Here is a 14,598-nt window from a genome sequence, read left to right as displayed (position 1 = left end):
TATAATATGTAATTATATCATTAAAAAATATAGTAACTATAGGTAGCATTGAGCATTTATTAGTTATGTGCCAGGCATAGGCCCATATATATTTTTTTATTCAATTCTTGTATCTCTTTAAGTGCTCACAACATACTATAATTAGTTTGGTATTTTTTTAATGGAAACAAAGATACAAAGAAGTAATTTGAGGTGGGACACAGTGGCTCACGCCTGTAATCCCAGCACTTTGAGAGGCCAAGGTGGGTGGATCACCTTAGGTCAGGAGTTCAAGACCAGCCTGGCCAACATGGCAAAGCCCCATCTCTACTAAAAATACAAAAATTAGCCAGGTATGGTGATGGGCGCCTGAAATCCCAGCTACTCAAGAGGCTGAGGCAAGAGAATGACTTGAACCCGGGAGACGGAGCTGCAGTGAGCCTAGATCACGCCATTGCACTCCAACCTGGGTGACAGAATAAGACTGTCTTAAAAAAAAAAAAAAAAAAAAAAAAGAAGTAATTTGCCCATGGCCTTAAAACCAGTAAGTGGTAAAACCAAGATGAAAACTCATATCTCTTTGAGTTCAAATCCCGCTGTACTTAAACACTATATCTTACTGACTTATTAATCATATAACATACTTCAGAATTTCCAATAAACAGGTTCTTCTGAGGAGAGGGGGTTGTGAAAGGGTATTTAGGGGCATGAGGTTGGCATGCATCTCTGAGCCAGGAAGTAAAGGGCCTCACTTGCCATAACAAAGTTTATTCTTCTCGTTCACAGTGGGAAGCCATTGGCTGTCCTTGCAGGGAAGTGACTTATCGGATTGGCATTTTAGAAAAATACCTGGCCATAATTTGAAGGGTAGATCAGAGCAAAGAGAGACCAGTAGCAGGGGCAACCACATAGAAATGAAACATTTATGAAGACAGTGGTAGAATGATGCAGAGAGCATGTGTTTTTGAGTTAGGGACTTGGGTTCACATCCTAGCCAGACCACTTTTGGGGCCTGAGTGAATGACTTAACTTCAATAGAACTTTAGCTACCTCTGCTGAAAAGTAAGAATAACCACGCCTATCTCATGGGGTAATTTTAAAGGATAAATGACATAATATACTCAGTAAGCCCTGGCTTTATTAATTTAGGTAAAGGAATGGCAAAAAATATAGTTCCAACCAAATGAAATGTTTAAGAGATAGGGTCTCATTCTGTCACCGAGGCTGGAGTGCAGTGGTGCAATCTCGGCTCACACAGCCTTCAACTCTGGGCTCGGCCTGGTGAGTAGCTAGGACTACAGGCATGCACCACCATGCCCAGCATTCATTGATTCATTCATTCATTCATTTATTTGTAGAGACAGAGTCTCGCTGTGTTGCCCAGGCCTCAAGTGATCCTCCTACCACAGCCTCTCAAAGTGCTGGGGGTATAGGCATGAGCCATTGTGCCAAGCCTTCAACCAAAAGGAATTTAAATAGTAAATGGTCAAAACCATGGGCTGTCTTATCAGACTGCCTGGGGTCAAGTCCTAGCTCTTCCACTATTGATTGATATTATTAACCTCTGTGAGTCTCAGTTTCCTTGCCTATAAAATATGAGTGATAAATAAGATACCAAACTCATGGGATGTAAGATTAAATTAGATGACTAATGTAAAGCTTTTTGGTTGTTGTTTTTGAAAGACAGGGTCTCCCTCTGTTGCCCAGGCTGGGGTGCAGTGATGTGATCATAGCTCTTCATGCAATCAAGGAGGATCACTTCAGTGCAGCCTCCATTTCCTGTACTCAAACGATCCTCCTGCCTGAGCCTCCTGAGTAGCTAGGACTACAGGTGTGAGCCACCATGGCCAGCTTTCTTTTTTTAACTTTCTGGGGAGACGAGGTCTTGCTGTGTTGCCCAGGAGACAGCCTGGCCCACCCGGGTTTTCTTCCTGGGACCTGCATGCACCTGCCTGCTTGCCTTTAGGGACATTAAATTTTTTCTGACAAGAAGTCTGCCTGTATTTTTATTTTATTCTTCTGTATGTGATTTATCTCTGGCTGCTTTTAAGATTTTCTCTTTATTACTGATTTTTATCAGTTTGGCTATGATATCCCTTGATATGTTCTTCCTTGTGTTTATTCTGCTTGAGGTTCATTGAGCCTTTTGGATCTATGGGTTTACAGTTTTCATCAAATTTGGAATTCTCCAGCTAGTATTTTCCCCAGCCCATCCTTCTGTTATTCTGATCTACAAATTCTAGTCCCCAGACCCTCTGAGCTTTGACCTCTGACCCCTCTTCTCAGAGAGACCAGCAGGCTTCCTCTCTGCACTGCAGGCTCAGAAGATCCTGAAGGAGACTGCTTCAGGCAGCATGCTGGGGCAGTTGTCAGGCTTTCTTCATTTATTTTTTTTTCTTGGGACCACAGTCCTGCACTGCCTGTTGTCTAGTATGTGCAAACTGGTTTCATTTATTCTATCCAGTTTTTTAATTGTTTAAGGCAAGAGGGAAAGTCTAGTTCCTGTTATTTCATCATGGCCAGAAGCAGAACATATTTAAAAGAGCCTGTAAAAGCCAGTGCGTCATGCTGCCCACCATGGTTACTTCACAGTCTGATTTTCTGTACGTATGAATGGATGTTCACTGGTATTCTGTTGAGGAAGTTCCTATTTCTTCTGTAGAATGAATCTGTGAGAACAGGAGTTTCTGAGCAATCAACTGAGAGGTCCAGCCAAGACTGTGGTGGGCTAGTAATCACTACCTTACTTCTGTTGTTTAGAATTTCCTCTTAAAATGTCATTAAGGGAAGACACTAGTCATGGTGGTTGCTTTTGGACTTACTAAACTCAGGCACACTCAGGGTGAAATGACAAATAGTACGGTATACCCTGACATCTTGACAAATTGGGAAATGGGTACTTGGTGATAACTTTAGGCAGTAATGGGCCAGGCATGGAGGCTCATGCCTGTAATCCAGCACTTTGAAAGGCTGAGTTAGGAGGATTGCCTGAGCCCAGGAGTTCTGGTTGCAGTGAGCTTCGATCGTGCCACTGCACTTCCGTCTCGGCAGCAGAATGAGACCCTATCATGAAAACGCCAAAATATTATGACAGCTGAAAACTGTCATCATTAACTAAGTGCAAGTCCTGATGCACTGCCAGGGTCAACATAGGCTTTTGGATGAGACTGATTTTAGAATGAATAGATAAATATGTTCAAAGAACATTTCTTGCCACCAGTTGTTGATAGGTCAAGAATTGGGGAATTCTACTAGATTATTGTGGGAATAAGTGTGAGAGAATCAGGATCAAGGCTAATCCAATGTATTAAACATTTAATATTCCACATATTTTCTATCTGTAATACCTTTAAACCTTGCGGAAAGCAAATCTAGTAGAAAAATACCCAGTGCCCCATCTTTCCAGGGCAAGGTTACTTGGAACAGTTTTAAACACTACGGCTCATAATTTTAAAGTTTTTTTTTCCCCTGCTGTTTTAGGGTGGGGTCTGGAGCTTATGAACAAGTTGTGATCAAACGCTAGAAGTCAAGCCGGTGAAAACATTTCCCTGTGGATTTAAGATGTAAGTAGTTGATGTATCAAGGCATTTTATTCAAGCACTTAATAGAAAATGAACCTCAGCTCTCAAGAAGAAAGCCACTGCTGATTTCTTCTCTGGAAGGCCCCACCGCCATCCTGTACCAGCCACCAAAGGGGAACATTTGCATGGCAGTCTCCAGGCACTGTGCTGCTGTGTGCCTTGGAAGCACCAGGCTTCTGTGGTCACGGCACTTGATAATGAACAGCCTGCTTTTTCTTTCAGAACACCCCAGTGGAGAAAACAGCATTATAAACACATCAAAGTATAATTTTAGGATTCAAATGTAAAAATCTGTGATAAAGGTGCTCAATAGATTTGGGCTTATTTGGGTTTTTTTAGTTTTATGTTTGAGAGACAGTACATGAATATAACTTAAACCCTATAGATTTTGTCAAGATAGTTATAATTCCTGTTCAGGAAATTTTCCCTATTATACTACCTACCACATTGTATAAAGCATGGGTGTTCATGCTTTGGGAAAATGTTAGACTACAATTTAAACATGTAAAGTGCTTATTCATAATTCTAAATGTACCTGTCATAAATGAAATGATAAGTGCATTTAAGTCTGAGAAGTGAATGGATGTAATGCCGTTATTATGCAGTATATATTGTCAGTTGTCATTAATATTAGATGAGCTGCAGAACCATCCCCCAAGCACTACATAAAAGATTCAAAATAAGTTTAACACTCACTGTGTTGGGCCACCATAGGCACCCTAACAGAAGAGCTATCTTAACTCACTGAAGTTTAAGATCTGCTGGTTTCAGGAGTCAAAATATAGAAAAAGAGGAAAATTGTGATATGGTCAGAAACAGGGAAGCCTTTTCTATGTAAGTTCAGACTTACCTGAGGCTGACAGTTTTCCGAAGTGGTGGTGGGTAGCAGCATGACAGCTGCTTGCCGTGACTGATGCGGACTGGCAGGTTTCCATTTCGTAGGTACTGTTTTCTTCTCTACTGTGTCAAAAGTGAGTTGTTTTGAGGCAAGAGTAGAATATAACATACATCAAATATAGCTTTTAAAATAAGAATACCTGGTCTGGATCCAGTTGAGCAGCACAGCAGATAAACTTTAGAGTTTTTCTGTTCTTACATGACAGTTTCCATGTGGAAAGATCTAAACTTTCTTGGAATCATTATTAGTGAAGAAAAATATATAATCTGTATAACCAGTAATTCTCCAATTCTTACTTTCAAAATCACATACAAGAAAGGTAATATGTTAGAATAGAATGACTTTGGTCTAGGTGTTTTCACATTGTCAAAATAAGGCGGAAATTATATTATTTTAATATACAAATTTAGAGGTTTGGAAAATTTTGAATAATCTTAGGACCTTTGTTGCTGTTTTTTATATTTCGAGGATTGAGTATTCTGCATTAATCCAATACTATTTTATATATATATATATTTTTATTGCGTTTTAGGTTTTGGGGGGTACATGTGAAGAACATGCAGGATTGTTGCATAGGTACATACATGGCAATGTGGTTTGCTGCCTTCCTCCCATCACCTATATCTTGCATTTAACAAAGAGATACTGGAAGTTTTTAAAAGATGATACCCTGTTTTATATTTTGAATGTAGAGAGACTCTGAGAGAGACAGTTTTCTGAATTATTATATTTTTTATTTTTTAAGATTTATTTTTAAGAGTAAAACATTGACCTGAACATTTTAGCCTAACCAAGGGACTTCAGTGGTAAAGCCTTGCTTTCTGCCTTCACGTGAACTAATACATTCATTATATATTATGGGAAAAATCAAAGAAAGTTTTTTTATAGAGCTATGAAGATATTATTTAGAGAGATATTTATGACATTTCTTAAAACATATTTTTCTATTTTCAAAATATTATTTCTAGGCTATATTTTTATTGGTGCTGTGCAAATGATTTTGCAGTTTTGAAATGATAAAACTAGATTGTAAGTGGGGTTCAGTGAGGACATTCATCAGACATATAAGAGGTGCTATAATCAGGGCAATGCCCATCTTACTTACCCTTGGCTGCCCTTGGTCCAACACCTCTGTATACAAGACTGCTTCTCAGTATTTAAAATGGTACAGAATTCTTTTTTAAAAGTAGAGAAACTTTTGAAAAGCTTAAAATCATGCCTTTATAATCTTAGCAGCCATCAGATATATCTTGATTTATGTAGTAGTAAATATAACAAATATTTTAGTAAATAGAAACATTTATTAGGAACAAAAAGGAACTAATGTCCATGTCTTCTGTAGTCAGTGAAAGTCTGGATTCATTTCATCCTATTTTGTGTTCCATTGGCACGCTTTGTATTCAGATTTCAGGGCAGTCCTTTCAAAATACTTGCTAAGGGTTGCCTAAGTGTCTGCCTATTTTCTAATTTTCCTTTTCTTGGAGCATGTATTGTTAACATCTTAACCATGTAGCTGTTGAAAAAATCTGTTTATTAAATACCAAGTCCACCTCTTTTTATGTTTTGAGTTTAGAAAATTTGACTTGAAAATTTAGATTATTAATAAATTGATTTTTAAATATTAAATTTCAAATTACCCAGTGTTGGAGAATTTGCAGATGTATACAATACTTTTTCTAATTCTATCCTAGAGAAAAAAACTAAACTCCTCCACTCCACCACCTCATTCCAGCATGACACTATCAGAATAATAGCCTAACTCTAGATGCTTTTTTTCTTTTTTAATTTTTTTTTTTTCCTTTTTCAAGAGAGACAGGGTCTTGCTGGGTCACCTGGGCTGGAGTGCAGTGGCTCAATCATTGCTCACTACAGCCTCCAACTCCCAGGCTCAAACAATCCTCCCACTTTGGCCTCCCAAAGTGCTAGGATTACAGGCAGGAGCCACTGTGCCCAGCCTGGTTTCTTTTGTATATGCTTTTTTTTACTAAACTGTGAGCCACAGTGTTTGAACACTTAGCTAATTTGTTGCTAGAAGAGAGAAAAAGAAAAATCTCCAACTAGCCTCCGGACAAAATATACTCAAATTCAAACAGCAGTTTTAATAAACTAAAACATACAGATGTAATTTTAGACTTTCAGATTTCCATGCTAGCTAGAACACTTTGCAAGCTGAAGCTGACATTACTATTAAATACTTCATTTAAGTACATACTCGGGAGTGTCAGGCTTCCTATAGCAACACTCTGAGAGACAGACTGGGCTCATATGATGGGGTTGCATTTTATTTTCTTAACAGGTCTTTAAATTGGACAGTTCTGAAATTATGTTTGGTCAGTTCTAGATGGTACATCATGTGAATTACAATCAAGTACTGTAGCTGAAATTGTGTTATGCCACTACTCATATGTTGTCTTAGGTACTATGCATAATGTTAATAGCTGAGATGTTAAAGAATTTGAAGTTTAAAATATAAAAGATGAATATACCAATATTAATCCTATGTTAAGATGCTCCGGATATAAAGTCCTTATTCCCTTACATGTGCGATTTTTGTAAGATAATGTATACACAGTATATTTTAAATGTTTGTGTGGGTGGTCTGTGTAGTTACTCCCCTTACAACAAAGCTGACAAAATTTTTAATTTACATAGACAATGTATTCTGTATTTTCAATGTTCATCTTATGTATATAGCAAAGAAATTATCTTACTGATATGCATTGACCAAATCCCATAGAAGAAAGACATTTAGTTACATCTCATCTGGGGCTCCTCTTCGTCTCATGTGTTTTGATTTTTTGGAAAGTGATACAGTGTGTGGGTAACCATGCAAATATTTATGAATAACTTTATTGAAGTGACTCCATCAATATTGTTCTAATACTTGGAGAATGACCTTCATATTTATATATTTCTTTGTTTCAACTATACAGTCATAATCCAGGAAATGTTTCCTTTTTTTTTTTTTTTTTTTTACAAAAACTAATTTTTTATTTGTAAAATGTTTGTAATGATGTAAAGGTGAACATGTTCAATAAAAATCATATATTAAAAGTTTAGATGTTCTTTATATTTTAAAATATCAGTTAAGATTCCATCAGAAAATTGTGCCAACGTAAGAAAACAGAAATGAAAGGACCAAAATAACTTATCCCTGAGGGTTTATTACCAGGGAGCATAGGACAGATTTGAATGCCTCCAGTGGCAGACTTCTCTATGAGCCCTCGGGAAGCTCATCCAGTGGCATGGAACTGGGCTTTGGGTGAGACAAACCTGAGTCTGAATACAAACGCCCCTCTGTACCTGGCCTCAAACTTCTGAGCTCAAGTGATCCTCCCACCTTGGCCTCCCGAAGTGCTGGGATAACAGGTGTGGGCCCATGTACCTGGCCTGAACCTGTTTTCTAATCTAGGATGGACATAATGCCAACACTCTGTTGGATTGTGATGAAAGACATGGGCCTTACTGTTAAGAGTATGCTACTTTCTAGGCACTCCATGGTCCGTCAAGCAAAAAGTTGCCTTCATGAAGCATCTACACACATATACTAATTCTAGTGTTGGACATACAGATGCTTATTAAATGTGCCACTATTACAGTATACTCAAAGGAGATCAGTATATCAAAGATACCTGCACTCCTACATTTATTGCAGCACTATTCACAATAGCCAAGGTTTGGAAGCAACCTAAGTGTCCATCAATGCTTAGATGACTTCATAGAGCAAATGTGTTCCATAAACACAGTAGAGTACTATTCAGCCATAAAAAAGAATGAGATCCTGTCATTTGCAACAACATGGATGGAACTGGAGGTCATTATGTTAAGTGAAATAAGCCAGGCACAGAAAGACAAACTTCACATGTTCTCATTTGTGGGAACTAGAAATTAAAATAATTGAACTCATGGAGATGGAAAGTAGAAAGATGGTTACCAGAGGCTGGGAAGGGTAGTGAGTGGGTAGGGTGGGGGAGGTAGGCATGGTTAATGGGTACCAAAAAAAAGAATAAGACATAGTATTTGCTAGCAAAAAAGGGTGACTATAGTCAAAACTAATTTAATTGTACATTTTAAGAGTATAATTGGATTGTAACAAAAAGGATAAATGCTTCAAGTAACAGATACCGCATTTACCCTGATGTGATTATTACACATTACACACCTATATCAACTATCTCATATACGCCCCTAAATATATACACCTGCCATGAACCAACAAAATTTTTTTCACTATTATAGTTTAAGATTGTCACTTAAGATACTTAGTGTCACCTAGATCCTCGTACAGACTGTTATTCCATTTCCTTAGACAAGAATGTCCTCAGCCAAAACAATGCCAACAGTGTCCCTCTGCTGATATTCAAATTATAATAGCAATTTAATGTTAATAAAGAACTATGGTTTAATGTCAGTTTGAACCCAGATTCCTCTCTGCAGATTGTAAGGGCCTCCCTGGACAGTGCGGATTTAAAAAGGTTATGTGACTAAAGAGAAAGCACCCTGTCTGTCAGGACAGAGTAGGGTATGGACACTCTAGGGGAAACCCTCCACACTTCTCCCCAGTAGAGAGGGTCACCCAGGAAAACTTTGTGATCTGCCCCCTCAGACACTGCCCACGTCTCCAGAATAGAATTCTCAGACCCAGCCTTCTTGTTTCGACTTAGCCCGCCTTTCTTCAACATCTGGTGGTTTTCCTCCTCTTTTGTCTGTCTTTCCCTTTCTCTTTCACCTGTTTTCACTTCTTTGCTTCCTGTACCTATGTATCACTTACCTGGTAGCAGCACATAATGAAATCTTTTCTTCCATTTGTATGATAGGAAATCACTGGTGGAGTTAATCCATTTCACATTATACAAAGTGTAACAAAAAGTTAAGAAACCTAGGCCAGGCACAGTAGCTCACGCCTGTAATCCCAGCACTTTGGGAGGCTGAGACGGGTGGATCACCTGAGGGCAGGAGTTTGTGGACAGCCTGACCAACATGGTGAAACCCCATCTCTACTAAAAATACAAAAAATAATAATAATAATAGCAGGGCATGGCGGCGGGCGCCTGTAATCCCAGTTACTCTGCAGGTTGAGGCAGGAGAATTACTTGAACCTGGGAGGCAGAGGTTGCGGTGAGCTGAGATCGCGCCACTGCACTCCAGCCTGGGCAAGAGCGAGACTCCGTCTCGAAAAAAAAAACCAGGTGCAGTGGCTCACACCTGTAATCCCAGCACTCTGGAAGGCCGAGGCGGGTAGACCATCTGAGGTCAGGAGTTCGAGACCAGACTGATCGACATGGAGAAGCCCTGTCTCTACTAAAAATACAAAATTAGCCAGGCATGGTGGCATGCGCCTGTAATCTCAGCTACTCGAGAGGCTGAGGCAGGAGAATCACTTGAACCTGGGAGGCAGAGGTTGCAGTGAACCGAGATCATGCCATTGCACTCTAGCCTGGGCAACAAGAGTGAAACTATCTCACCAAAAAAAAAAAAAAAAATTGAGATACCTAAACAGGCATAAATTTAGACATTCCCCTGGGTGTGATCTCTATCCCATGTGAACCTATTTAATAGGAAATGTCAGAGAATTTCCCAAACGAATGTTTAGACCTCCTTCCCATGCATTTATAACCCAGCTAGGCTGAGATATCACCTCAACCGTTGCTTATAAAATTGACTTCACTGCAGATCTTCAAACCATTTCAACAGTCTTCTTTTTCCTTAGTGTATGCATTGCAGAAAACCTCAAAACCTCTGCAGAAAGTAGGCATGCCTAAGATTTTTTGGCATCTTGTTTTGAATCTTATATTGGGGAATCCTTAAAGCGAGTATGTACAGCTACTTAAAATAGGAAAAATGTGCCACCTTCTGGCATTGAATGTCTGTTGATTCAGTTCAAGGCTACCTGTCTTAAGTGATCCTATCTGCTCTTATTTCACATATATTTCAAGAAATTTAGACCAAAGGAAAAACACATTTTGTATCTTTTCAGTAATTTTTAAAATTTGAAATAATTTCAAAAGACTTTGAAGCATTGCACATTTTGCTTAAATAAACATTGTTTCCTTTGGTGTGGGATTAATGAAAGATTCTGTAAGTACAGTTCCATGAAGATTTCTACCCAAAAGCACTTCATGGGCAGCATGGTAAAGAACATACATGCAGGGCTAGGCAGGACACAGCCGTGAGAAAACACAGAGCCTGTTCAGTGAAAGTAAAGGCTCTGATGGGTCAAGGGTGATGTGTAGGAGCAAGGAGTTGTATTGCTGGAGAAGACAATAAAATGATCACAGCTTCATCTGATGAATTCTAGCTTGAGTCACAGCACTCAGGATGAAGTGGAGCAGATAGAAATGAAATCGTTGCAGCAATGGAGGCAAAAGTGTGCAGGCAGAGTGCATACAATTCAGCAGGAACATCATTAAGAACCCAATAGAGAAATAGAGGGCATGAATTGTTAACTTTCAAGATAAAGGCATATGACACATGCTGCTGGCTTCAAAAGCTTGTATTTAACATTTACTGTACACATTTCTGACTTCCAGCTCCTAGCAACTTGTTTACTAGACCTCAGCAATATTCCCAGGTGTCCCTTTTCTTTTTCTTTTTTTGAAACCGTCTCACCCTGTCACCCAGACTGGAGTGCAGTGGTGTGTGATCTCGGCTCACTGCAACCTCTGCCTCCCAGGTTCAAGCGATTCTCCTACCTCAGCCTCCCGAGTGGCTGGTACTACAGGTGCGTGCCACCACCCCAGCTAATTTTTTTTTGTATTTTTAGTAGAGACAGGGTTTCACTGGGTTAGCCAGGATAGTCTCAGTCTTCTGACCTCATGATCCACCCGCCTCGACCTCCCAAAGTGCTGGGATTACAGACGTGAGCCACTGCACCCAGCCGGTGTCCCCTTTTTCTAGATATTGCCAAGGATGTGCATCATATATGTGAAAGGAAAATATCTTGGGCCCCCAAAATCACTAAGCTAAAAGGAAAATTCAAGCTGGAAACTACTCAGGGCAAACCTGCCTCCCATTCTATTCAGTCATCCTTCTGCTGAGATAGATGCGTATCTGATTGCCTCCTTTGGAAAGGCTTATCAGAATCTCAGAAAATGCAAACATTTGTTTCTCATCTACCTGTGCCCTGGAAGCCCCCCTCCTTGCTTTGACTTGTCCCTGCCTTTCTGGAGGGAACCAATGTACTTCTTACATACATTGATTAATGTCCCCCGTCTCCCTAAAATGTATAAAACCAAGCTGTGCCCTGACCACCTTGGGCACATATCGTCAGGACTTCCTGAGGCTGTGTCATAGGAGTGTGTCCTCAATCTTGGCAAAATAGACTTTCTAAATTAACTGAGACCCGTCTCAGATTTTCAGGGCTCACTTATATAATGATAAGCCATGTTTGCTGTAGTTAGCACCTAGCATCCTCCATGAAGGCAGAAACCCACAATCTCCGCAAGACCAGGCATAATGAGATAAAGATTTAATGTTCTTGGCACCCAAACTCTAGTTGAGGAAATGGCCTTTATTTGGAGTTCTCCCCTGATAACCACTGGTGGAACTGAGGGCTGAGAACACTTTAAGGGAGCTGGGTGGTGCTGTGGAGGGGGAGTTTGGCAGTCACTAGAGAGGAGGGGAGAGGGTGGGGCGAGCAAGGGCAGCTGGGGAAGGTGAGCTGAGAGCTGCTGCCGGTGAGGAGGAGGGGAAGGTGGGACTTGTATGAGGAGTCTCGGAGCAGCATAGAAGAGGCCGAGATTCACATCTCAGTTGTATGGAACTGAACTTGAAGGCAGGCAGTGCTGTGATAACTTAAGCTTTTAGGAAATCATAGAAGTCACAGAGTTTTGGAGTTGCCCAGACCACGGAAATGGGAGTTGGAGGCAAATCATATTCAGATCTCAAGAGCCAGGGAGGTTCCAAAACCTGGCAGCACAGATTTCATATCTAGTCTGGGAGATGGGCAGTGGCAGTGAGAGCCTTCTCTCAAAGAAGACTGTAGATTAAACTGTCTCCTGCTGAGCCCACTTGTTTTCTTATCGTCTGCAGTGGCTTTGACTCAAGCAGAGTTGAATAGTTGTGATAGAGACTGGATCACCTGCAAAGATTTACTATCCAGCCCCATTAGCACATTTGACAACTCCTGACCTTGAGTATTAATGAGCCTTTCAGTGTGCAAAGAAAGGCCTGTATCCAGGCTGGGGAAAAGACAAACTTCTCAAGAAGAATCTAAGTACCGAAGTCGCAGAGAAAGCAGAAGGGCCATGGAAGAGTGGCTCCAGCCCCCATGGCAGTCACGAGCACTTAAAAGGTTTCCACATGGCGGCTCCAGTGATTAAGCTAGAACAAAGTTAACTGATTCACTTTCAAGAAAGATCGGAGAAAGGGCTGGTCTTGGCTAGAAACCTTGGCTCTACCACAGAAAAGCAATGATAAGGGGACTCCAGAGTGAAAACTGTGCCGAGGCCTAGAAAGATGCGGACAGCAGAGGGACTTTGCGGGCAGGAATGACATGAGGCTACAAATCTCTTGCTCACATGCACCTTTGAGCACTCATTGGGGATGTCTGATAGCAGTATTAGAAATTCAAGGAAAAAACAGAGCTGGTTTAGCAACGTAATGTGATTAAAAGACTTCCCACCAGAATCCTTTCATTCTCTCCCTGCTCACCAAATCCCCTTCCCCTTCTACTTTATTATTAACCCTTGGAAACTCAGCTTGAGAATGACTGGCCCCAGCCCTCTCCCAGCACCAACTCTCTGCATTGGCACAGCCCCCATTGCAGACTGGTCAGGATGTCCCAGCTGTCCTTGTTCCTTGGCAGGCCAAGTGGACACATGGCCTCCCAGAATAAAGACTACACTTCCCAGCTGATATGGTTTGGATCTGTGTCCTTACTCAAATCTCATGTCAAACTATAATCCCTGATGTTGGAGGTAGGGCCTGGTGGGAAGTGACTGATCATGGGAGTGGATTCTTCGTGAACAGTTTAGCACCATCCCTTTGGTGCTGGTCTCGCATAAGAGTCCTCCAGAGACCTGTTTAAAGGTGTGTAGCACCACCCCCTCGCTCTGTCTTGCTCCTGCTCCCATGTAAGACACCTCACTCCCCTACCCTTTGCCTTTTGCCATGATTGGAAGTTTCCTGACGCCTCCCCAGAAGCAGAAGCGCTATGGTTCCTATACAGTCTGTGGAACCATGAGCCAATAAGCCTCTTTTCTTTAATGCGAGAATAAACTAATACACCAGCTTTCCTATGTGTGGCCTGAAGACTTCATTCTGACCAACAGGAAGCAGTCATGTTGCGTAACAACTCAAAGCAAGCCTTACCAGACAGCTGTGTGTGCCCTTCTTTCTGCTTGCTGTTTCAGAATATGAAAAGCGGTAACCAGAGCTCAAATCTCTGTCCCTAGATGGCATGCTAAGTAGCCACAACATGCAAGATGGACCTCTGGGTCCCTAAAGTGGCAGAGCCCCCATGCCTGGGGCTTACCTCTAGGCTACTGTGCCTAAGAAATGCCTCTCATTTAAACTACCGTTTTTCCCCCAGGAGGTAAAGCTGTTTTTTTCTCCTATTAGTACTAACACGCCAATTCCAACCAGGAAGTTCCTGAGAAGAAGGTGCTCAAAAAACAATCCCAGCACTTCAGGAAGCTGAAGCAGGAGGATCACTTGAGCCCAGAAGTTCAAGACCAGTCTGGGTGACATAGTGAGACCCTCTCTCTACAATTTATTTAAATTAGTTGGGCATGGTGGTTGGTGCACACCTGTAATTCAAGCTACTGGTGGGGAGGGGGTGAGGTGGGAGGATTATTTTATCCCAGAGGCTGAGGCGACAGTGAGCCATAATTGTGCCACTGCACTCCAGCCTGGGTAACAGAGCAAGACCCTGTCACAAAAAAAGAAAGAAAAAACATGGACAGCAATTATGTCATGAAGAGGCTTCTGTGTCCTCCAGGCACCTACATTCATTCCTGTTTTGTTGATGTTCTAGGCTAAATATTACCCAGGTTAGAATTTGGCACAAAGGAGACAGAGAATCCTAGAAAGATTTTAAAGCTACTCTTACCTCAGGGAAAAGGTTTTGAACACTTTCTCTTCAATTTTTAATATCACAATTGATATGGTTTGGATTTCTGTCCTTGCCCAAATCTCATG

The 14,598-nt window shown here is 41.0% G+C and overlaps 1 protein-coding gene across 1 annotated transcript in view; it reads left to right on the top strand.

Moving 5' to 3' along the window:
• The window catches only part of FAM102B (family with sequence similarity 102 member B), a 72,690-nt gene extending 65,173 nt beyond the window's left edge, over nt 1-7,517 (top strand). The window contains exon 11 of the mRNA XM_032249920.1: nt 3,460-7,517. Coding sequence (XP_032105811.1) covers nt 3,460-3,502 — 43 coding nt within the window. The 3' untranslated portion in view covers nt 3,503-7,517. The remainder of the gene's footprint in view (nt 1-3,459) is intronic.
• Nucleotides 7,518-14,598: the final 7,081 nt, after the last annotated feature.

Source organism: Sapajus apella, unplaced genomic scaffold, assembly GCF_009761245.1.
Source record: "Sapajus apella isolate SASKATOON/1434 unplaced genomic scaffold, GSC_monkey_1.0 scaffold69, whole genome shotgun sequence".
In the NCBI taxonomy this organism is placed as follows: Eukaryota; Metazoa; Chordata; class Mammalia; order Primates; family Cebidae; genus Sapajus; species Sapajus apella.
The sequence above is the reverse complement of the archived record's forward strand: the minus strand, read 5'-3'. Positions and strand labels throughout refer to the sequence as shown.